General features: G+C 51.8%; 1 protein-coding gene across 2 annotated transcripts in view; it reads right to left on the minus strand.

The window, feature by feature from the left end:
• The window catches only part of Rasa3 (RAS p21 protein activator 3), a 112,019-nt gene extending 99,247 nt beyond the window's left edge, over positions 1–12,772 (minus strand). Inside the window, exon 1 of one of the 2 annotated variants that reach the window (XM_028881248.2) lies at positions 12,552–12,772. In XM_028881248.2, the coding sequence (XP_028737081.1) occupies positions 12,552–12,606 (55 nt within the window). In that variant the 5' untranslated portion in view covers positions 12,607–12,772. Of the gene's footprint in view, positions 1–11,344; positions 11,563–12,551 lie in introns of those variants that run through there. The other variant, XM_028881247.2, reaches the window with a different exon arrangement.
• Between the last annotated feature and the right edge of the window lie 12,568 nt (positions 12,773–25,340).

Raw genomic sequence — 25,340 nt, forward strand, 5'->3', positions numbered from 1 at the left:
CTGCCTCATGGGTGCACAGAGCCAAGGTCTAGCAATCCAGAGTCCCTTCAGATCCCCTGAGGCCCTCGCTGTAGGTGGGGAGGGCACTGTGTTCCTGCCTGTGAGCAGTGAGGTACCTGTTCCTTTGTGCCACTGTGGAGGAGAGTTCCTGGGCACCCTGGTGGAGCCATCCCAGTCAGCTTTGCTGGGTGTGAGCAAATGAACGCATCTTAAGAGAAAGCGAGCAAGGAACTCGGAGGAAAACACTGGGACCCAGGCGCTGAACCTGACCTTGCCCGTCCACACGTGGGCTATACGGTACACAGGGTCTGCTCTAAGCTGGGCCCAACGTGGGAGCCCTCCTTTACTCTGCAAAATAAACTGAAGATGTATCCCCTGTGCTCATCACCTTACAGAGAGGTCGGCTTTCACTCCGCCCTGGAGGCTCCTACCACGGGAGGCTGCACTCGAGGCGAGGGTTAGCACACCACGGGTGGATGGTGTGGAGGGTTAGCACACCACGGATGGATAGTATGGCTTACCTCATAACCAAGAATGGACAAGAAGGGCCCCAGGACCGCAGCATCCTCCATGCCCCACCGCCCAAAGATCTTTCCTCCCACAGCATCAACCTGGAGATGAAGCCTCTGATGCACAGGCCCTCAGGGACATTCAACACTCTTACCACGGCACATTGCATCTGCTGTCACGGTGGCCTGCGTAGCGGAGACGGCCACCGGACAGTCCGGGAAATAGCACAGAGCCAACGACTATGCTGAGTGGCTTCGGGCTACCTGCAACCACACTCAAGCGCTCCGTTCAACTTCGGGATCCTGTACCAACTGTTTATCACCAGTGGCAGGGAGCCCAGTCACAGCTTCTGGGAAGGCAGCCTTGACGTACAACACTCCACACCCTGGTGCTGCTGCCCCGCAGCAGACATGGTATAAAGACTCTACACAGGCACGGGGCCACAACATGGTGAGCATGTCATGGTAGACCGGAGCACACTCATCTGAACACTGTCAGTTAATGCAGGGCACACGGCCTTCGCGTGGCAGGCGGCGTGGGCTCTGGTTTACAGGGGTCCCACAAATTCCTACCCTCCCAGCCCGACTCCGCCCGTGGTGCCCGCTCATCAGGCAAACTCCGTAGTCTTATGAGGTTTTTCTGCCGGTCACACCCAGCCCAGCCTTTGGCTCACCAACCCCCACGTCGCTCCTGGATGAGATAAAAAGCCAGAAGGGAACGATGACATCAGACTCGACTTAGTCTGTGCCCACTCGGAACTGGCACTTCACACACTATCCAATCCTCGACACTACTAGGAAGGGGCCGTTACCATTCTCGTTGCCCATGAAACCAAGGCACAGAAAATTCACGTAACGTGTGACGGGCGCCCAGCCGGTGAACTGCAAGTGCCCCTACCCCCTGGATCCGCACCCAAGACTGTGATGCGGCAGTCATACAGTACACAGCTCTGGGGTCTTTCCTCCAGCAGATGTACAAAGAGACCTTTGCTCCCTGCTCCCAAAATATGACGGACAGTAATGTGATATTCTATTTCCTGAAGAGAAGAGGGGACCTGAGTCTGACACATTCTCGGTGTCCACAAGTGTTCAACAAAATCCCCATAGCCACTCTTCCTCCCAACATTGCCACTCAAGAATGTCATCCAACAAGGGCTCCACCTCAGCACCCCACGCCCCATGGATGCCCATGGCTTGCACCCCATGCCCTATGGATACCCATGGCTTGCACCCCACACCCCATGGATGCCCATGGCTTGCATCCACCATGTAACAAACAACCCATCTATCGCCAAATGACCCTTGGTTGGGGGGTGGGGGGACACAAAATTGCCTGATAAAACCTCTGTACCAGAGAGACCTGCCCTCTGCATACGCTTCCTTCCAGACTCTGGGATGGCAGACCCAGGCAGAGGGGCAGCATCAATTCTGCTGTGCACTGGGCTGACCTGCTCTCAGTTTGGGAAGAAGGTGGCAGGTGCTGAAGACCACACATAAACAGGACACCACACAGCCTCTCCCCCCAGGGTTTCAGTCAGACCCGACAGAAACCATAGCTTTCTCGGCCGTGTGTAGCAAATCTGGGGGTAACAAGGCCCCTTAGAGCCAGCAAGGGGGGGGTGGTGATGGGGTCCTACCTCTACATCATCTCATGACCAGGGAGGCCAAGGTCCTGGGTAAACCTTCTCCAGGGCCTACTTGTATGGGAGCCTGTTTTCAGGTTCCTCGTGGCTTTACCCAGCAGGTCTGCATAGAGAGGACGATGGGACCACGGGCCTGAGTGCAGGTGTCTGAGATGGTCTGCACTTGGCTGTGCTGGGGGAGGAGGTCTTTTGCTCCACCCCTTGGCATTTCTATAAATACCCTAGGGCAGAGACAGTCAGGGCCCATTGGAATAGGTTCCAGGCCGTCTTGAGGTTATCCTTTATTTTCTGTTTATCTCCACACTCTAATCCTTCTGTCTAATATTTCCTACTCTCACTCAAAACTCTGGGGAGCTATGGGGCTGGTGGGTAGCCCCCCCCCCCACACACACACACACAGCCTCCCTCTGAACCCTCTCCTCGATGTCCACTCTGGTAAAAGGGCTGCCCTATCACTCTCTCCTTGCCCTGACAAGGGCAAGGACCAGGGAACTGAGAAGGCATCTTAGGAAGGAGAAGACGCATCCCAAAACATGATACCTGTGTGCAGCCCCTGAGTAGCAGCCCCTGGGCAACACCTACCCTGCGTTCCCCAGGCAGCCAGCCACTCTGAAACACACCAGAATCCAAACATACAGAGTTACAACTCCAATCCTGCCCATCATATTCCAAACTAGTGCAGCTGATCTGCCTCCAGCCCGACACCCTATCAGCCTCCAGCCCCTCACACATCTGCAGCCGACCATCCTTATGTCCACAACCCCATGAGGTGCAGTGTAGCTAGAGAGATGGTGTAGCCGGCCCTGAGGTGGGTGGCCTCCATGGAGTGGGAGCTGAGGCTGGGGGATGAACAACACTACTGATGGTAAAAATGGCAATCGCAAGGAGTAAGCAAGTTGTGTTTGACTCGGGGCAGAAGACCCCATGGGAGCTCTTTGCCTGCCGAACCCTCCTGACCCGGTCCCTCTAGCCCTCTGGAGAAAATTACATCCCGGGGCTCAGCGAGGGAACAGCAAAGGAGACCAAGTTTCCCGGCAGGCGTCATGAAACATACTTCATGAAACAAAATTTGAAATCAAGACACTCGGCAAAAACAGTGAAAGACTTTTTTTTTCTCTCTCCATGTGACCCTTGGTTTCCACTCAGGCCATGCATAAACACATTCTTGGGTTCCAATACTCAGAACCTCTCTCTCTAAACACTCAACGCGGTGCCGCCGCCGCCGGCGGCAGGAAATGATGAACAGCAAAAGGAATGTCACAGATTCCAGACGGATGGGACCAGCTGGGGAGCTGGGCAGCCTCACTAATGTCTCAGATGCAGCCTCCAGGACTCCTCAAGGGAACTGGAACTGCATCCCAGGAAGAGCCGGAGGGCTGGGCAGTCAGCACAGCTCAAAGAGGCTGGGCATCCTCCCGGCAGAGCTTCATTCACCCTCTGGCAAAAGTCCACCGGGCACAGGGCTTTGCACCAACTCTGCCCGGAACAAGCTGCAGGTAGAAACTACCCGTGGACCCTCCCCAAATTACTGTCCAAACAGTGATCTGCAGGCATCTGTTTCATGCTTCTCATTAGCAGTCTATGGCTCGTACCTGCCTAGGGTCCCTGGTCCATCTTACCTACTGAATTCAAGCTCCGGCACCTGCCCATGGCTTCCTTCCCATAGATAAGGATTCATTCAGGTTTGCTCTACCCTCACCTGGGAATCATTATGGCTTCCGGAGCACACAGCTTAGGAGACCGGCCTTGGCTCCTGCCTGGGGAAACAGGTCAGAAACAAGCAGAAGAAATGGCAGGAGAAGAACTCTAAACTGCAGGCCTAAGACCATGAGGGTGTTACGCAAATATAAAATACATTAAAAATCCAAAACAATTGTGGGAGAAGATCCTACAGCGTGGGAATGGAAGGGCAGGTGCACCCGAGTACCAAAGCCATGATAGCAGGAGGTAAGTTGTCTGAAGGATTCCTGGACCCCAGGTGACAAAGCCCCACCCATATGCAGGTGACAGGAGAAGTGAAAATCTGGACTAATTTAAACTTCGCAAATCTCACAATGCCAGGAGTGACCCGTTCCTGTTGTTACGAATCCTGGAAAGTGTAGAACCCCAACCCTCAACACAATTGCTACACTGTGCATGCTGGGGCATGAAGCTCCGCCCTGCCAGTGGCCCCAGCGTACACGCGTACACACACACACACACACACAAACACGTGTGCATGTGTAAATGAGCTCCTAACCATATCACAAGAAGTGGACGCCTCATAAAAAAGAGAATGGCCCTTGACTTAACCTGAATGCTGGCCTCATGGGTGCAGGTCAGTTCTCTCTCCCTACCTCACGCCTCAGGAAGCGGCAGTGGTGGCCAGTGTCAGACCCCCAGCGGTCCAGACAAGCGTAGGGCACAGTTCCAGCCCTTAGAACTCAGCTTTCCACGGTGGAGGAAATGCCCTATTGTGTGTTCTTAGGTCAACAACTTTACGGCTCTCATGACCACTACTGGGAGATAGCCTTGACACTCAGGAATTATCTTCAGTGCCCCTTCGGGCTTGAGGCCGGCAGCCTGCTTCCTTCCTCCTGTGCCCAGTCTAGGGCCAGGCTCAAGGACTGGGTAGCAGAAATGCATCCTCTCATCAGGGAGCCGGCTGAGGCAGCTGCACAGATGAAAATCTGGCACAACCTCTGAATCCAGCAGCAGAGTCTTGGAGATCGGCCACTGGGACAAGAGGTAGTGTCCTCTCTAGGCTCTGTGGCGGTTGAGCTTTCCCAGAATTCCCTCCTGCAGCAGCCTGCCTACATCAAGGGCCTCGGGCCAGCAAGGCTTCCCAAGAAGGCTAAGTATGCCATCTGTATATCTGTGGGTCTGGAATTCCCCCGCTCAGCCCTCACCCCAAAGGCCATGGGAAACCCAACCCCTTCAGAGCACTCATCCCAGACTCTAGACAAGAGGGCAGGCTGGCCAGGGCCTTTGGGGCTTGCACACAGATGAATTTTCCGGAAGTGCCTCATGTTCCTGGATGCTAATAGCCCCGTGCCCCAGTCTGACCCCAGCCTTGGAAAATCCCAAGTTAGCCAGAGCCAAAACAAAGCAGATGCCCAGAGGCTCTGGGTCTTAGGACTGAGATACGTCCCCACACTGAAACTGAACCCACTTTCTGCTTGCCAAAGCCATGCTTTCTTCTCCAGGTGGGTTTTCCTGGCACGAGGCAGCAACTCTCCAGCGGGAGAGAGTGAGTCTCACCCCTCCTGAGAGGAGTTTGTAAGACAGAGAGATCAAGTACCCTGGAGGCCAAGGTTGAGAAGAGAGCAGCATCTCCAGGCTGTCATATTTTATAATGCTGGTCTGAAGGTTTCACCCGACAAGATGTCGCTGAGCTGGGACAGGGTTTGCAAATGGTCACCCCTGACACTGACTCCTCAGCTCTCTCTATCCCACGCTGCCTGGTGATACCAGTGCTGGTCAGAGCTGGGTGTGCTCCGTGGACTAGTCCCACGAAGGCTGCTTTTAAAATGTACTGAGAAGGAAGGGCACTCATTCAGAGGCTGGTCGTTCCTATCTGGAGGACAAGTCCACAAGGACCATCCTTGCCAATCATGAAGACTCCTGGGCCCTGAGAGGCAGACACGTCACAGAACAACTTAGTAGGAGGCCACCTTGCTTCTCCGAGCCTTGGATGAAAAGTGAGAAATACCTGTTGGGACCATAACCACCCTCCACAGGTACAATGTAGCCTCAGCTGCTCTATCAGCTCTAAGAGCAGTGGCTGGCACTGGTACTGCTCGGCAATGCCAAGGTGAGCATAGCCCAGCATGGAAGCAAACCCTAAGAGATGACTCGGAACCTAGATTCACCCTCTCCGGCTGGAGAGTTGCTGCTTCGCGCCAGGAAAACCCACCTGGAGAAGAAAGCATAGCTTTGGCAAGCTGAACCACTAATCTGAACCACTTTCAGATATGAAAGGAAATTCTTTTCTTCACAAGAAACCAAAGAGAAGCCTGACTGACCATCTTAGCCCTGAGAGGAGCTTAACTGCTGTGGGGTCATTCCATGTAGCCTCTTCTCAGTAAGGGAAAGCCCAGAGCAGAACCCAAGGACACAGTCCAGGTCTCATGCAGTGCACAATAGCCCAGAGACAGCGTCCCTGGTCCCTCTGCGGATACTCCATGATGCGATCGATCACCCTTTCAACCAGCATTTACTTCACTTTTCTGTTATTGGTTCATTGGGTTACGGGGCAGTGCAGAAGGCACTTCTGTACAAGATCACCGTCTGGTCAGAGCAGGAAAGGTCCAGCTGTGCAAGCGGCTCCTCTTCTGCACCCGGTGCAGACCTTGACAGGATAGACCAGCATACCTTGACAGGCACCCACAGAAGACCAGCTGTGACCCATGAGGCCCCTCCCAGCCCAACATGCATAACTAGACATCACTTGCGCCTTCCAGAAGCCAACCAACACCTACAAGTCATATATCTGAGTCTTGACACGACCTACCTACACATGCTTTCTGCCCTACAGGGAGGCCCATCTATTCACGAAGTTGGAAGCTCCAGGCCAAATCATCTGTGCCCAAAGTTGTATGCACAACCAGTGATGCCTCCCTCACAATATCCGAGGTGGGCGGGGGGGGGGGGGGGGGGGTGCGACACATCAGGATCCATAGATCCATGGAATCCTCTCTCCAAGGGCAGAGCCAAAGCCATCTCTCTTCAGACTTCAACCCCCTCCACTAGTCAAAGTTCAGCCCTCTCTGATTGATGCACAGCTTGGGTGGAACACTAATTTGTACAAGTTAACAGAACCAAACGTTTTAAATTGTACTGGAAGCATTGTCACTGTCGGCGAAGACCCAGTGCTGGGTGCATCTGCAATCACTGGGTCAACAGAAGCATCACTTTCCACTTAGGTAAATGAGACCAAGGCCAGAGTTCATCTACTAAAACTGCAGAGTTATCAAGAACCAACCGCCACCCTATCTTGAGTTTCTGTTCCAAGAATGGAACATCCACCTCCTCTCCTCATTGACTGTCTGGGGCTCTGGTCCTAAAGACCAGCCAGCCCACATTCCAAGGTCATTCAGCCACCTGGGCCTTCTAAGGCCATTTGCAAAATCCATTTTTTATTTATTTATTTATTTATTTATTTATTTATTTATTTATTTATTTATTTTTTGCTAAATATTTTCATACTCACACTTAAAACACACTGTCTCTTGCCCTAGGCCAGCTGCAGTCAGCTCCTCGGTGTGTGTATGCGTGTGTACGGCTTATGCATTCAGATACACAATCAGCTTCGGGGAGTCCAATCAAAATATTTTCTGCCTTTCGGGAGCGGCTGCCACACAGCACGTTGGGGCTACCTCATGGAAGTCTAACCTCAGGCTGATCCCCGTGCTCAGACTTAGGAGCTCCTCTCAGTTCCCGGCCCTGCACCTGCTTGTCAGTGAGTGTCAGCCCGCTCAGCCGGCACTGAAGTCAGCATAGCCCTGCTGTCTGCAAGCACGGACCGGTGCCCTGTTCAGCCTCCTTAGTTAGCATCAGCTGCCTGCTCCCTCCAAAGCTCCCCACTAGCCTGCCAGCCGCCATGCAAATCTAAGATCATAGGGGAAGTAAAAGCCCTTGCGAACTGATGGGAAATGTCCAGGGCCACACAGGCTAGCTATGTTTTATTATATATATATATATATATATATATATATATATATATATATGGTTACCCTTCATGGACATCATGTGAGAAATTAAAATTAATGATATAGACTCAGAGGTTAAATGTACTTGCTGCTCTTCCAGAGGACCTGAGTTCAATTTCCAGCACAGCTGAGCAGTTCACAACTGCCTACAATGCCATCTCTAGGGACTCCAGTACCCTCTTCTGGCCTCGGCAGGTATGGCACTAATACGTGTTCTCTCTCTCTCTCTCTCTCTCTCTCTCTCTCTCTCTCTCTCTCTCTCTCTCACACACACACACACACACACACACACACACACACACACACACACACACACAATTACTAGTAAAATAAAATCTTTAAAATCAATGAGACAGCCGGGTGGTAGTGGTGACAATGGTGGCACACGCCTTTAATCCCAGCACTCGGGAGGCAGAGCCAGGTGGATCTCTGTGAGTTCGAGGCCAGCATGGGCTACAGAGCGAGATCCAGGACAGGCTCCAAAACCTCATAGAGAAACCCTCTCTCAAACAAAACAAAACAAAACAAAAACAAAAAAAATTAATGAGACAATAATGTGCACAAACCCCTCACTTGAGATCTCTGCCCACCATAGGCATGGCAAACCCAGCATGCCAGCAGGCGGCACCTGGATCAGCAGACGAAGCAGTCCAACCCTGAGCTTTCCAAGCTTCCACAGGTACAGCCTAGATCTGCACGTTAGTCCTGGGCAGCTAAAAATAGCCCAGCCAGCTGAGCTGAGCTCGGTTAATGGAATACCCAAGTTAATTTTAGCATGAGAGAGCTCAAGAGAATCTAAAATCTCCCATGCCAAGGACCACATTTGGCCCACACGGCATCTTCTTAAACTCGGGCCCAGAAGCTACTGTATCACAAAGGCTATTGCCATGACTCACAAAACACCTCTTCTCTCTGAATCCAGCCTTGGCCAGCCCATGACAACTGTGTTAACCCATAAAGCATAACCGCCCCCTGCAGGTCCATGGCCTGCTGTGTGACCCACAGCAACCCTGGTGTCAACATGCTGTGGCCAGTGGAGATAGCAACTTTACTCAATGGGCTAACTGAGCTTCCAGCCCTTAATCTGGGGCTTTGTCAACCGCTGCCGACTCGGGGTTGAGCAGCCAGGCCGGCTCACACCCCTGTTTGACCCCATCCTGCACTCTTGCTCATCCTCCTTTCACTGATTCCTCCTGATTCTGGTGAGATTTTGTTGTCAGCAGAGAGGCAAGGGGGAGAATTGTAAGCGAGAAACCAGCCTTGGTCCACAGCAGCCCAGTCCCGCGGGATGGGAGGAGCTACCGTTGTATGCTCTGTTGGACACTACACTTCTCCGTAACCACATTCTAACCGTAGAGCGAGAGCACAGAGCCTCAGCGAGGATGCAGAGTGGCTGCCGTGACATCCAGGCGGAAGGACTGAAGTCACCAAGAGCCCAGTGGGAACTCAGGAAGCAGAGCCTGCCTTCCTGGGGACCCGGGGAGCTCAACAGAGACCACAGCAGAAAGAAAAGGAAGAAAGCCATAACCGCGCAAGAGAACATTTCTGGTCTGGGAATGCAAAGCCAGAATTTTGAATTTTTATTTATTAATCGACAGATGATAATTCCTTCTAGAACACCCAACATTTCTATCCAGAGAGCACTTTTAAAAACAAGTAATAAATATTATGCAAAAGGAAAACTTGACTGGGAAGTAAAGCTATATTGCAACCACAGGGAACAGTCAGGCCCAAAATAGCTGGGCAGATGAGCTCTGGCCACAGCGACCCGCCCAATCACCAGCCAGCATCGACTCCAGAGAGCTGGGCTACACACTTCCTCAATACAGCCGCCTCGAGGAAGCGTGGGTCAGTCACATGTGATGGCTGAAGATGGCTGTAACAAAGCAGTAATTGTTACCACCGACACTTAAGATTCTAAGTGCACAGAGGAACACATCCAAACAACCATGCAACTTTTAAATGGAGAAGCAACAGATTCTTCTTCAAGACGGGATTTTAAAAAAAAAAAAAATACTCTTTTTTTAATTAAGATACTTTACTTTTTTTTGTGGCTTTTTCTTCTGCACAAGCAAAGTGTAGACGGAATGAGAAAGAGGAAGAACAGAGAGATTCATTTCTGATGAAACCAATACTATCCCGTGCTCTAAAACCAAGTGGAGGCCAAGCCTCACAGCGCTGGCCCCTTCCCTACGTTCTTACAGCAGTGGTGATGGTGTTTATCTGTGTGATTGGAGGGGAAGCTGTCTCTCTTTCCTTCTCCGGGTGGGGGAGGGTGTCGACTAGGACAGACCACAGCCTCGCGCACTCCCACCGGATGTAGCCCACATGAGCTCTTGCTTTATTCAGATGGGGAAATGGCTGTGACAAGAAAGAGGCTCCTCTAGGTCACCCTGCCAGGCACCAGCAGGCTTGCTGGAAGCCACAGTGCCTGGAGACAAGGCTCAGAGGAGTGACGTGTGTGTGTGTGTGTGTGTGTGTGTGTGTGTGTGTGTGTGTGTGTGTGTGTGTGAAAGTGAGAGAGACAGAGACAGAGAAACAGGAGGGGCAGGACGGGTCAACCGTGGTGCCCTCGAGTCAACTACAATGTCACAGCCACTGACACTCAGGCAGATGTTAATCACAGAGTGAACTGACCACAGACCAAGAACTGCAAAAGGAAACCCAGAAGCCCAGCACACGGGGAGCCCAGCACACGGGGAGCCCGGCATACCACCCACCTTGCGAGGAGTCCTATTTAGTCTGATGGGATTTCCCTGGGGACCCCAGTGGCATCAGACAAACAGGGCAGCTACGCAACATCAAACCCAAACCAGTTGCCACAGCTGTTTTCTGGGCTCCGAAGGGCTAACACAACACGCCCACCCGTGTGCGCGGACGCAGGAGGCAGGGTCTACAGGCAGAGCTGTGTGCCCCTGCATACTCCACCCAGAGAGCACACGGGCACCCCTCTTGATGAGTCCTATGGGTAAGGACCTTTGAGAAAGACAAGCCTCTTGGAGACAGAGCACATTTAGGGAGGGAGGGGGCAGGTAGTTGGAGCTTGGGTATCTCTACCCAACCTCACTGCCGCCGTCCTGAACATGTGAGTGTTGCCCAGCCCCCAATGTAATCAGAGGCAATGAAGGCTCCAATCACAACCTTATTCGAAATGTATCCACAGAGGAGACCTTGTGACTTGTCACCACCACGGCTCCTCTATCGAAGACCCTATGCTGGCAGACTGGTTAGGCTGTGTCCTGGGTATCAGAGACTTCCCTTCCCTGTTGTCTTCCTGTGTCCTTCTGGAAGAGAAATCCTCTTTGTTTGATGAGAACTGAAACCCTTCCCTGTGCACAGTAGCTGAGCTAGCCACACTGGCCCGAACAGGAAGGTCTTGGACCCTTGTTCCCTGCTGACCTGAAGGCCTGGATTCTCCCCTAACAGTATTCCACAACAAGACCACCCCCCTTGCTCTCCTGGAGTAGAGGGGCTCAGTACCCCTGGAGCCCGGTGGACTCACTTGGTGAGATGGTCTCGGTTGAAAGAAACTGAAGCCTGGCCACCCTCTCACGAGGGCTCTTTGCCGCACAGCGGACAGAAGCGGCCCCATTCCTCAGATTGAAACTGACAGCGATTCCAGGCACAAAAGCAAGAGAAATCCCTCCCATGCCCTCTGGGAGCCCAGGCTCCACATGGTATCCGCAGTGCTTCTGAACCAAAGATCAAACTGTCTCGGCGATGATTCAAAATCAAAATAAAGCGGACAGGAAGCAACACGCTGATTGCGCGTAGCGGGCATTCTTCAGACAGCATCGAATGTCATCGACAACTGACACTAGACTGTGGCTGCTGCCACCCACTAGGGGCCTTTTCACATGGGAACAGGCCAGTATGTGGAACGCAGTTCAGAGGGGAAAGACTACAGGCACAGAGCGCTAGGACCCAGAATTCCTTCCAGAAAATTGGCCCTTGCCCAGTGCGTTAATGGTTCGATGTGTAACGGTCACTTCTGTAAACCACTGTTAGGAAGTGGACTCACACATCACTCACAAGATTTTTTTTAAAAAAGGCAACTGGGAAAAGCAAATTTTTCAGGTTAAAAAAAAAAAAAAAATCAGGAAGTCCTTTCCAGATCACCCCAGTTCTACTTCACTCCCTGCCCCCAGCGTTGCTGCCAAAGTCCGGAACAGCCGAGCGCAGCCTGAATGCCAGGCCTGCCGGCCACAGCTCCCACGGCCAGTTCTCAATGAAAGGAGGGGGAGGTGCTGGCAGCTCCATCACCACGCCTGCAGCGCGCAGACACACAGTCGCGCGCGCACGGCCTCGAAGCCTGCAGCACCGCACAGCAGAAAGGGTGAAGGGGCGCCCCCTCCTTGGGAAGGAAGTTCCTGCGCACAACTGGGAAGGGGACACCCGGAGACTAACATCAGTAGCCCTGACCCCTGAAGTGGGAGCACCGGGACGGTACCGCGTGTGCTCGTGCATGTAAACTCAGGCGCCCGAGACCCGGAGCGGTCCGGGAACGGTCCTGCGCACACGGACACACGCAGACAGCCACGCGCGCTCACGCACACAAACAGACGCCCCCCCTGATGCAGGTCCCGCCTCCCCCGCAGTGCCACGGAGAACCGGGCCGTCTGGGCGGGGAAGCACGAGTAGCTGGTCCAGCCGGGCCGGATACCAGGAGCAGGGGTCTGGGGAGCTGCCCACGCCACCGCGGTCCTCACCGATCTTGATCCTCACGCTCTGGAAGACCCGCAGCCCCTCTTCCTCCACCGCCATGCTGCTTGTCGACCTCGCCAGGGCGCGAGGGCCCGGCAGCGCGGCCGCAGGAGGAGGACAAGACAGGCGGACAAGGCCGGCAGACGGAGCCGAGCGGCGGATGCCCCCGGAGCCCCGCGCGCTGCGGTCCGCGCTCTGCTCGGGTGCACCGCCTCGCGCCCGTCCATTGGCAGAGCTCGGGGGCGGGGCGGTGGGCGCCTTCCTCTGCCAGACCCCCGATCTTCATTGGCTAGGGCTCCGCGCGGGGCGGGGCCGCACGACTCCGCCTACTGTGAAACTCTGCGTCCCTTTGGTCGGATCTGTAAGGGGGCGGAGTCCGACCCTGAGGCGGGATCGGAAGGGACTCGGGGTTTAGCGGTTTATGTTCTCTTGATCCCCGCTGATCTGGTCTCCTCGGACCGGGGACAAAGAGAGGGTCGTGAGTACTGTCCTGTGTTTTAACCGCCAGCTTCCGCGAGACCGACTCGCGCTTAAAATTTTAAAAGGTTATATTCAAGCCAAAGGGATGAGAGGAAAAGATTTCCCCTGGCCCCAGCTTCAGCACCTAAGAGAAGTGACACCTGCCGATCGCGCTGAAGAATCGGACGGTGATGCACATCCAACGTGAGGTCCGTGTGGACCCCGCGCCTAGCAGGAAGACCCTGCTTGCCCCCGTGGTGTACTTGGGCAGCCTCTACGTGGGCCTTGATTTTGGCATCCCCGGACCTTCAAACCTGGTGCTTACTGGCAATTTGATTGGTATCCATCCAACTTTGGGGTGGTTGGCTCTCTGCAGCCATCAGACCTCCCTGAGGTCCTATCCTGATCCTTCCACTAAGATGAAGTTTTCCCTGCAGCAGGGACAACTCCCAGCTTTCGTGAGGGGCAAGAGCTCCAGGCTCCTCAGCTGCCTTATAGTAGTCACGGCAAGTGTCTTCCACAGACTTGGCCCAGGTGGGTGCTAAGTGGTGACAGAGGCGACCTCTGCAGTGACCTTGAAGAACGCCCTTCCTTCATCAGTGAAAGCTGGATGGGAGACCTGTGGGAAGAATACACTGCCTTTGAGAGGTCTGAAAATTGAGCCGGTCCTGGCTGTGGAGTCAGGGGGCTAAATCATTGATACACCAACTGAAAGAAAGGTGTGACACAAAAGCCCCTTGGTGCCATGCGGTAGCTCTGTCACCAGCTACCAGAGAACAGACCCATGATGCACAGGCCAGGACTATCAGTAAGGCATTGGATCTGCAAGTATCCAGAGCAGCCGAAGGCTGGAGCCGGCCAAAAGCTGCTGTGTCACAGTCAGGCTCTGTGAAGGGAGCCCCTCTAGGTTGACATGTTAAAAATCCTGAATTCTTAGCTCGGGAATTTAGCTCAGTGGTAGAGAACTTGTCTAGCAAGCTCATGGCTGGGCAGGGATGGAGTGGGGGTTGTGGGGGGGGGGGCGGACAACACAAAATTATGGAAAGACTATCTTAGATTTCTATACTGGGATAAAACACCGACCACAAAACAAATGAACAAGGCCGGGCGGTGGTGGCGCACGCCTTTAATCCCAGCACTCGGGAGGCAGAGCCAGGTGGATCTCTGTGAGTTCGAGGCCAGCCTGGGCTACCAAGTGAGTTCCAGGAGAGGCGCAAAGCTACACAGAGAAACCCTGTCTTGAAAAACAAAAAACAAAAAAAAAAAAAAATGAACACAAAGCTGGGCGGTAATGGTGCACGCCTTTAATCCCAGCACTCAGGAGGTAGAGGCAGGCGGATCTCTGAGTTCAAGGCCAGCCTGGTCTACAGAGTAAGTTCCAGGACAGTCAGGGCTACACAGAGAAACCCTGTCTCAAAAGAAAGAATGAGAAGGAAGGAAGGGAGGGAGGGAGGGAGGGAGGGAGGAAGGAAGGAAGGAAGGAAGGAAGGAAGGAAGGAAGGAAGGAAGGAAGGAAGGAAGGAAGAAGAAAGTAAAAAGAAATGGTTTGTTTTCATCATGGTCCATCATAAAAGAAAGTCAGGTGGGAACCTGGATGCAAGAACCGAAGCAGAAGCCGTTCAGAACCCCGCTTACTGGCTCGCTTCTATTGACTTTCTCAGCTTTCCTTCTGACCCAACTCAAGGCCACCTGACCAAGAGTGGCGCTTCCCAGAGCGAACTGGGCCTTCCCATATCAGTCATCAATGTCCTACAATCAAGAAATTCCTGCAGACTTTTCTACAGGAAATGCAATAGAGACATTTTCTCAATTGAGTTTCCTCTTCCCAGATAACTCTAGCTTGTGTCAAATTCACACACACACACACACACACACACACACACACACACACACACAGCCACCAAAGGAGAGAAAAGGCCAAGAAAACCTGAATTCTGGACTCCTGAATGTGCTCAGAGGTCTTATTTCTCTCAATAGAAGCAGATGACCTCTCTATGCCTGGAAAACACTTTGAGACCTCTTCAAAATACTACATACCTGCTTCTGTTCCATCTACTGGTCCCTTCCCTTTACTGGATCAGCTGGAGCCAGGCCGTAATGAAGGAGACAGCTGACCAACAGCCCTTCCAAGACACTGAATATGGGCCCCAGGAGCTGAGGCCAGGCAGATCTAGACCTGAAGGACATGGAGCAGAGTGGCTCATTGAGATTTTGTTGATACCTACAGGGGGACTCAGTACCCTAGCAAATACCCCCTGCTCCTCAGACAGCCTTTTGAAGCTGTTAAAAAAAAGTACAACCCCACATTTGGTGAAGTAAGGCTGCCAAGTTGTCATGGCAGACCACAGACATGGGCTTCACATCCTCAGAGAAGCGGCTCACTGGCCTATGCGCCGCTCTGTGAGGCTGGGCAGATGATGCTCTATTACAAAGTGACAAGGGCGCGCTGGTGAAGGTGCACTTGGGAGATGCTCAGGGACGGCAGCCCATACAAGTACTAGATAAGACAGGCCTGAGCACCTAACAGCGGTGAGGACAGTGGCAGCAGGGAGCCGAGAGATGAGAGAGGAAAGCTGCTAGTCAGCCATCAGCGGCAACGAGTATGCAGTAGCATCATGACCGTCGAGACAGGAGAGCCTGGAGATAGCTACGTAAGGAAAACACTCCCGGCCGGGCGGTGGTGGCGCACGCCTTTAATCCCAGCACTCGGGAGGCAGAGCCAGGCGGATCTCTGTGAGTTCGAGGCCAGCCTGGGCTACCAAGTGAGTTCCAGGAAAGGCGCAAAGCTACACAGAGAAACCCTGTCTTGAAAAACCAAAAAAAAAAAAAAAAAAAAAAAAGGAAAACACTCCCAGGAGCTCTGGCTTAATTTATAAAACCAAAGGGAACCAAATATCAATATCAAGAAACTAAAGAAATTTTTCCTCCCCAAAAGTCCTTGCCCTATATTTCCAGAGTGATCAGCTTTCACACCTACAGACTGCTAACTAAGGTGAGTCTGAATTCTGAGGATGACACCTGGTGTGTGCATGTGTGAGCACATGCACGTGTGCGTGCATGCTAACATGCTCCAGGACATCCCAAGGGCCTGCAGCCGCCTAGCAGGGGCTTTCACTTAGATATTTCCAGAACAGCTGGGGCTTGTGGTCCCAAGGTCATTATGCTGCTGTGCAATGCGGACTTGTGAAGCTAAAAAAAAAAAAAAAAAAAAAAACCAACCGAGCCCGGCACAGGACTGGCTCACAGTAGACCAACTGCACACTTAGCTTCATGAAGGTACCATCCCCCCTTGTGATGAATGTGAAGTTTGCATAGGTGAATTTAGTGGGAGTCTGAACACCCATGCACACCCTTGGCTTGTAGGCTAAGAGCTGTCCCTGTTGGGAAGGCCAACCAAGGCATCATAAAGGGAGGTAAAAGGCAGTAATCCCAGGACAGAGACCAGTGCTGCCCCTGGAGCATAAGTGGTCAATATGATTCAGTAGACATGTTCCTGAGGAGCCATATAGATTTTGAAGGGGAACAATAGATAACCACAGACTCGAGACAATAGCCATCTTACTACAGTTCTGGTGCCAGCTCCTACCCAGGCTTCCAGGAGGTGCCTGCCAAGTGTTTCTCCTTTTCCTGCTATGGAGGGAATTGAAGTAGTTCATCTGCAGCCTCTTGTCATAGCTTGTCCCCACAGCTTCCCAGTCCTGTTCTGCACCACCTCAGCCTAATCTGTGAGTTGACACTGGTTATCAAAACATTGACAGGTTGTGGGAACAAACGAGGCTTTGCTAAGACATGCTCAGGGGGGTCCAGAAGCAAGTTAGCAGAGTTGTGACGGTTACTTGCTGAGGCCTCCAGGTGTCCAGAGTTCCCAGGAACACCAGGAAATTCCTCATAAACAAGGGCAATTATGTCACACACTTCCCACTCTTCTCTGTGAAGAAGGGCCTGGAGCCGCAGATTCATTGTGAAATTGGAGTCACTTCTCTGGCCCATCTCTAGAAGGGTACAGAAGGCTGAAAATTTGAGGTAGGCACAGAAGAGAACCCTGTAGGCAGCTCGGAGTGTAAGGAAGATAACCATGTTGTCTGACATGTACTGCCCTCAAGACCCAGGGAGAGAACACTGGTGTGGTCTGTGGGTGGAAAGCCCATGCTGCAGTTTGGTTGGAGGAACATAGACTGGTCCTCCAGGCTCTGAAGGGAACATCCCTAAGAAAAATGCATGATATTCAGCAAGCAGCCTTTGGTCCAGCTCAGCCCTGGTAGAGCATCGTAGCCATAAGACCATCATCAACTCAGCCATTTAGAGTTGGGAATCTATGATACCCACTGAGGGTGGCAGGCAGACCCAGCTGTCACCTATCCTAGGATGCAGATGGCCATGAGCAGGGCTGGGGAAGAGGCTACTGGGCCAGCTGGTGGCACCAGAACTTGTATGACATTGGACTGGATCTTGGTCTATTCCTACCAGAACCTGAGGTTTCTACCACCCAAGCATCTCAGAGCACCTGTGCCTTAGGAACCTATTCTTGAACCCCTCTACAAACTTGTTCTCTTGTGTTCATCATCCTTACCACGGGACAGAACTGAGGGGAAATTCATATGTCACAAGACTCTCTGGAGAACCCCAGGACAGTCACCAAGGAGAACAGGTGTCACTCCCAAGGCTGTCCTGCTCACTGTCTGCTGTGTTTAACCAGACACACAAGTCTGTCATACACAGGGTAGACCCCCTTCCCCTTGTGAAGCGTAGGTGCCTATGTAGCATGTCTTAGGGTCTCCCATCAAAGAACTTTGTAGACCTCCGCGTTGTGTGACAATTTCCTTCAAGATTGAAACATTCCATCCAGCAGGGAAGCACCTTAAGCAGGAAGGTAAACAACTCAGCTTCAGGAAGTCCCTGAAACTGAGCAGATTTACAGGCCCCACCCTGTGAGAGTGAATAAACGCTCAGTCCCTCTCAGAGGACCAGAACCAAGCTACAAAGAAGACTCTCAGAAACCAGCCGAGCTGCCTGGAAGAGGTTTAGACCAACTGAGACACTGGAAAAGGACACTCTCCAACTTGTGGAGCTGCCTGAAAGCTGTGCAGTGTGTCCCAGGTTCCCAACTTTGTGAGCTGTCACACACACTGGGGTGACCTGTGGTGACATAACTGCTTTGAGTCATTTCTGTTCCTGTAAGTAACTCCAATAAAGCTCATGGCTCACCAAGTTGGACTTTGGTGGCATCCGTACTTGGGTCTGTCATGGGCTCCCTATCTGGGATGAGTAGAGTGTGTGTGTGTGTGTGTGTGTGTGTGTGTGTGTGTGCTGCATCTCCCAGCAGAAAAGTTTCGTCATACATCATTGGCCTCCCCAGTCCATGTCCTAGACACAAAGCCAGTGGCACATAGGAAAAGATTAAGCTCTAATGCAGTGGTTCTCAACCTTCCTAATACTGTGAACTCCCCAACCATAAACTTATCTTCATTGCTACTACGTAACTGTAATTTTGCTACTGTTATGAATCATAATGAAAACATCTGATATGCAGGATAGTCTTAGGCAGCCCTGGGAGAGGGCCATTCAACCCCCCAGAGGGGTCACGACCCACAGGTTGAGAACAACTACTTTAAAGGAACAAGAGATGGTAATACAGAGCCTATTATTTCTTTTTCTTCTAACTTACTATTACTTCCTGTTCTCTGACATAATCTCCTGCCCCCCTCAAAATCATTTCTTGCGAAGTGTGAAACTATTAGTAGCTCCTTAGATCACTCATTATTCATAGCCAATCAATCTCCTTTCGAAGGATTTGAGGCAGCATAAGATAAACAGTCAGTATATGAGAGAGTAGTTCTTAGAAGCTTCAAAGGAAGGAATTGGGGTGTCATCATATGGGGAAAGCTGGTGTAACGGGCACAAAGGTCAGCTCTGAGCCTGCTGGAGTCGAAAAGAGACACAGAGAGAAAGCGTCTTACATGGGCTATGTGTCTGGTAAGAGCCCAGCGGTAAACTCTGCAGGAAGGACAATATTTTGTTCAAAAAATTTATTCAAAAGGTTGTTTAACAGGTTAGGGGGACATGCTTCTGATCTTAAATGACACTGGAGAGCGGGGACGCAGTCGCGCGCTCTGGGCCAAGTCAGTGTCTGAGTTTCGTGCATTGTTTCGTGAAAAGCTAGAAAGAGCATGGGAAAGCTGCTTCTGGTGGTCTCGCGGGTCACAGGGGAGACGGTGGAGAAACAGCAGAGGGTGAGCAGGCTGTGGAGAGGCACAGGTGACAGCAGCTGGGGTGTGTCCACACCACAGCCCTTCTTGGTGTCCCCTGCTCTCTGTCACTAGTAGGAAGGGGGCTCTGTGGGTTGTCACTCCCTGACCGCCCCCTCACAGCCAGGCCGAGGACTCTGCCTAGAAGTAGAAGTGGGGGTGGTGAGCCCCCTTCCCTACTTGGGCCGTCAGTGTCCCTGTGCGTTCCCCAGTTTTCTCTCGATGGGGCCCCAAACCTCATACCGAAGTACAGAGTGCACACAGAGCAAGCCGGGTCCCTCGTGGCCCTTCCTGGTGACTGAATGGCTTTACCTGCTCCAAGTGCAGCTGCAGCTGTGGATGTCTCCTCCACATGTGAGAATGAGTTTCAGTTGTGTGTGCAGAGCATTAAAATGCAGATGTTCGCCGGGCGTTGGTGGCGCACGCCTTTATCCCAGCACTTGGGAGGCAGAGCCAGGTGGATCTCTGTGAGTTCGAGGCCAGCCTGGGCTACCAAGTGAGTCCCAGGAATGGCGCAAAGCTACACAGAGAAACCCTGTCTCAAAAAACCAAAAAAAAAAAAAAAAAAAAAGAAAAGAAAAGAAAAAAAAATGCAGATGTTCTCAGCAGAGCAGGCCCTGGCTCGCTGAGAGAAACCGTGACCATCTACACAAGCCCGCACCTTTACCCTGAGCTGGTAGGGGCAGATCTGGTGTTTAAGGATACCCTCGTGGGATAGTGTGCCATGTCTCCGTGACGACCATAAAAACATTCTTTTGGGGTGACCATATGGTTCTCATCTTAATGAAATTAGCTTAATATTTTTATCCTCATTAGCCAAAATAGCTTTTGAAATTGCTGAAAAGAGCAGCTAACGAGACCTCAAATGTCTTACCTCTTTAACGATGGCAGGGGAGTATTTTTAATCCCATTTAAAATCTCCATGAAATTACCCAAAGGAGTTTAAAATGAACGGCAGCGGTCAGGACAGGAACCTCTGGTCAGAATCCCACACAGGCTTAAAGCAGCAGCAGAACTACAGCTGTGGGAAGTCCCGCCCCACAGACAGGTGTTTCCTGTCCAAGGTGCTGGAGAGACAATGAATGCAGGGAACATCCGAAACTGCGGCTGAAGCCTGCTGAAATCAAGAAGAAGAAAAAAAGTCGTTACCAATGGCTGCTAGTCATGGGACCCAGCTGAAGAGTAAAAAAAAAAAAAAAAAAAAAAAAAAAAAGAAAAAGAAAAACCACCTCTAAATGGGCAAAAATATTCTTGTATGTCCACCACTTCAGCACGAGAGTTTTTATTTCTCCTGGCTCTTTGAAGTTTCTATATGTGTTTAGATTCGGTGGGCTCTGGTTGGAAACTGGTTTACATAACAAATCTTTTCCAAGCACTTGGCTGTGGCTAGGACCTGCCCTCCCGTGAAACAACAGAGACACCCAGCCAGGCCCAGCCCAAGGGCTGGCTCCCCTGTGTGGTTCTCCGGGTGCAAGTGAGCTTGCCCTCTTCCGAGGGACAGGGGATCTGTAGAGGAGAGAGAGAGACATCCTGGGCATAGCCAGAGTGGCCATGCTACGGAAGAATCCGAGCCTGTGTTCTTAGAGGAAATAGCTCTAGGGGACTAAGATCGCTGGTCACACCCTGCTCGGACCTGGCACACCACTTTCCTTCCCTCAAATGGGGCTGCTCTGTCACTTACTAATGAGTGGAGGGTGGGCTGGCTGAGGAGGGCACACCCCACACACTTCACCCTCTGGGCCCAAGCCATGAAGAGTGTAAAGGTCCCGGTGGGACAACTGTGTGGTGCATCTGGAGCAGACACGGGCTGGGCACCGCTACATTCCGCTTCCCCATCCACGTCAGAGCCCTTGGCTGTGAAGGGTGACAGGAAGTCACTGTCTGTCCACAGCACGCATCACTCCAATCTCCTCGTCTTCCAGGTGCAGACGAGCATTCCTCTTCTCCCCAAATCTCTGTTCAACAGAGATGCTCAGGCTCTAAGACCAGCTCTAGGCCAGTGGTTCTCAACCTTCCTGACGCCGCGACCCTTTAATACAGCTCCTCATGTCGTGGTGACACCCCCCCCCCAACCATAAAATTATTTCATTGCTACTTCATCTCTGTCATTTTGCTACTGTTAGGAACCATAATATAAATATATGGTGTGCAGGATATCTGATACGTGACCCCAAAGGGTTGCAAGCCGCAGGTTGAGAATCACGGCTCTAGACCGTGGTGTGGGCACCTGGGCCTGAACTGGCTACTTTGCCTGAGAGTCAGGAGTGGCCTCTCATCCCCTGACGCTGCCATGTGCTGAGCACTGGAGGGTTTATAGGCCTCGCACCACACACCACAGGGAGAGGTGTGTGAGGTAGTGCAACAGGTGTCTCCAGAGCACCACTATCCTGTCAGACTAAGCCTCCTTAGCCACCCACTGCTCTGCCGCTTTGTGCTAGGAAGATGGCTGGGACCTCCATCCCTCACACCACAAGGACCTCCATGATCTGTCACTCTATCTACAGAGAGAAACTGCCTTTTAAAAGATGTTGGGCCGGGGGGTGGTGGCGCACAACTTTAATCCCAGCACTCGGGAGGCAGAGGCAGGTGGATCTCTGTGAGTTCGAGGCCAGCCTGGGCTACAGAGTGAGTTCCAGGAAAGGTGCAAAGATACACAGAGAAACCCTGTCTCGAAAAAAAAGAAAAGAAACAAAACAAAAAAGATGTCGGGCACACAAAACAGGGTTAAACGCAAAACTGGAAATGACCTTTGACCTCTCCTTGAGTAGGCATGTGCTGAATAGATAGGGTGAGGCATATTGCTGGTCAGGCCAAGGCTTAAACTTAGGGCAACTCTGAGACAGTACGGGAAATTCAGCCAGGCATCATCTGCAGGGAGGCCACTTGCACAACATTCTCCAGCAAGAGAGCGACAGAGACGGAGGCCCAGATGGTCTCAGGGCTAGAGAAAGGGGAAGCTGTGGCTGATGAGAAATAGAAGAGCCCTTTGGCGCTGACGTCTGGAGATGCTCTGCCTTTTGACAGGAATCCACATACATGAGAGAGCTGCATTAGTCTAGATCCACGTGTTCACGGGCATATGCTCACAGACTCAGCCCACAGAAGCTTACACACACTCCTGTTATCACCACACACACTCCTGTTATCACCACACACACGTTTGCATAGTCAGCATATATACATTTGCACAGGCTCATGCTCACACTCACATGGTCATATACTCTGTGCATACATGCCCAAGGTTACATGCTCACATATTCAGTACACACATGCTTATGTGCATATACTTAGCACACATATGCTAACATAGTCTCACACACATATTTAGTACCTATACATGTATATGTTCATACACTACACTACACACACACACTCACAGCGCACGCACGCGCACACACACACGCACACACACACACACACACACACACACACACACACACACACGGGAAGGCAACCTCAGTGAGCCATTAGCCATTCTAATACCAGAAGCAATTCCAATCCTGTGGCTTTGCAAAGCAGCGTTACCACTGGGAGAAAACAGAGCCATTCCACAGGACCTCTGTCCTGTAACTGAACGTGAATCCACGTTTTTCACAGGCTAGAATGCGTAGAGCAAAGGGTGACATGGAGGCAGCTGTCACCTCACTGTCGCAGCGTGCCCTGCTCCACCCTGGTCCCCTTCTTACTGCAGCTCCAGAAACCAAGCTCTCTCGGTAGGAACCCAAACCTCCTCTGCACAGGAAGGGTGTGACCCGTGTTTACTCACCTTGCAGGGTACAGCCCTCTGCAAAACCAGCCCTTCATGTCATGGGTGGGGGGAAGAAGCTGAGGTCCGGGGAAACTCAAGGTCTGTGAGCGGCACGCTGCCCGGGGGGTTTGATAGCAAGGAACCCAGGGCAGGGGCTCTCATGACATAGGACAGCCTGGGTCCCCACTGCACACTGCCCCCTCTCCCCTTTCGTCTGTCTGTCCATCAATGTGTGTGTGTGTGTGTCTATGACTGTGTCTGTCTGTGTGTGTGTGTGCCTATGTCTGTATGTGTGTGTGTGCCTCTCTCTCTGTCTCTGTCTCTGTCTGTCTCTTTGTCTATCTCTCTCTGTCTCTGTCTCTCTGTCTCTCTCGCTGTCTCTCTGTCTCTCTCTCTGTCTCTCTCTGTCTCTGTCTCTCTCTCTCTCTGTCCTCCCCCCTCCAGAACTTTTTGATTGCAGGATGTTGTGAAGCCATAGGCTTTAGGACTAAGTCCCAGCCTGCTCTGTGAGATTTGGACGCACAGAAGTGAGTAACAGTCTCCTGACCCAGCCATGGGAGGAGAGGAGCTGGTTGTTTCCATCCCAGAATAATTCAGAATGCTCAAGGACCACAAGGCAGATGGCCCAGTGAAGTCACAGCCCAGTACACACTCAGAAGGTGAACTCAGTAGCTCCAACCGTCTCTAATGTTTCACCTCCTGTTCTAGCTTTGCTAGGGTAATCTGCTCTATTTAATTTCTACAATATAGTTTATGTTTTAATTTTATGAGTGTTTTACCTACATGTATGTCTGTGCACCATTTGCTTGCAGTGGCGGAAGAGGCCAGAAGAAGTGGTCGGATCCCCTAGAACTAGAGTTACAGATAGTTAAAGCAGCCCTGTAGGTGCTGGGAATCGAACCCAGGTCCTCTGGACAAACAACCAAATGCCCTTCACTGCTGCACCATCTCTCTAGCCCCTGGTTTGTTTACATTTTTAAAGGGTGATTTTAAGACTTGGCCTTGAGTCCCTGGCATGCTGATGGTTCATGCTTGTGAGAGAAAAACCATTAAACTGTTGGGAATTCTGTGAGCAGACGGCTAAACGGACCCATCATTTTCAAGTTGATTCTGTTCTCTTGAGAGGTTTTAGAAGTACACAGCTTGTGTTCTTGGGGCCACTGCTATCTGTGGCAGAAAGCCATGGGTACAGCAGCCGCATGCTGCCTCCAGTGCGCCCTGCTCCACCCTGGGCTCTGAGCCTGCCCTCATTCACTCAGACTCTAATCCTGCCACACCTGTGGACAGACAGGAGGACTGCGGGAGTCCTCTAGTGCTGCACAGTGCTGCCCCCAAGGCACAGCCTCTGGCTCTTCGGACCTCTAAGGAGGTGAGGGCCGTAGGATGCAGCCTGGGCCTGGAGGTTTAGAGATGGTCTTTTCCACCTTGTCCTAGGACGAGACATGTGCAGGTGGGACATGTGGGCTCCTGTGGGTGGCCACGACGAGGCTCAGGGGTTGTTTTGCTGGTTAGACACCTCCCTGCCTGCCTGGGAGAGGAGGGCAGGGCAAGTCTTACTCTGGGGCCTGATCTTCTGCAGTGTCTTCATGCTTAAGCCTCAAGCTCCTTTCGTTTGTCCCTTCCACATGCATCAAAGCAATTTCTGGGAGGAGAGAGCACCAAGGGAGAGGAGGAGGGAGAGGAGGAGGGGAGAGGCCCTTCTTAGAAGTTTGCTCCGTCACCTCCTCATGGGAAGCATGCCTGCTGGCTAGAGTCCCCCAGGCTCTTGCAAAATGTGTTCCACTCTCCCCGAAGGAGTTGCATTCATCTCCTGCTCTGCTTTGGTGAATGAGCAGCAAGGGTCCCTCCAGACCAAGGCTTCCTGAGTTTGAACGCTTGCTGTCCCTTTCCACTTGAGAAAATTTTACCGGACCCCAGGTGTGCAGGCATAAAAAACCCAGATACACACATCAAACACACTGACAACAAATCATAGAGAAATTTATCCTAGAACAGTTATTTGGTGTCCATGTCATGCTACCAGGAAAGAACAAAAGCAAATTTGCATGCCAGTGAGATGCATGGACATCTATATTTTTGCATCAAGAATTAAACTTTGGCTGCATATTTGATACAGCAGGATGTAGAGCACCTTTAGCTTCTTGATAAACATTTTGATCTTAGAATCACCAGTGTTGGGGGTTACTTTGCACAAATATATAATGCAACATGGTGGGGATATGTTCAGAACCATTTCAGAAATTGTTAACCAGTTTTGTCCCCATCCCAGACCAATATTCATTGCATAATTTTTTTAAATGAATTTCAGGTCAGCGATTCAAATGGGATTTTTTTTTTTAAGA

The sequence above is a fragment of the Peromyscus leucopus genome, chromosome 17 (genome assembly GCF_004664715.2).
Source record: "Peromyscus leucopus breed LL Stock chromosome 17, UCI_PerLeu_2.1, whole genome shotgun sequence".
NCBI lineage: Eukaryota > Metazoa > Chordata > Mammalia > Rodentia > Cricetidae > Peromyscus > Peromyscus leucopus.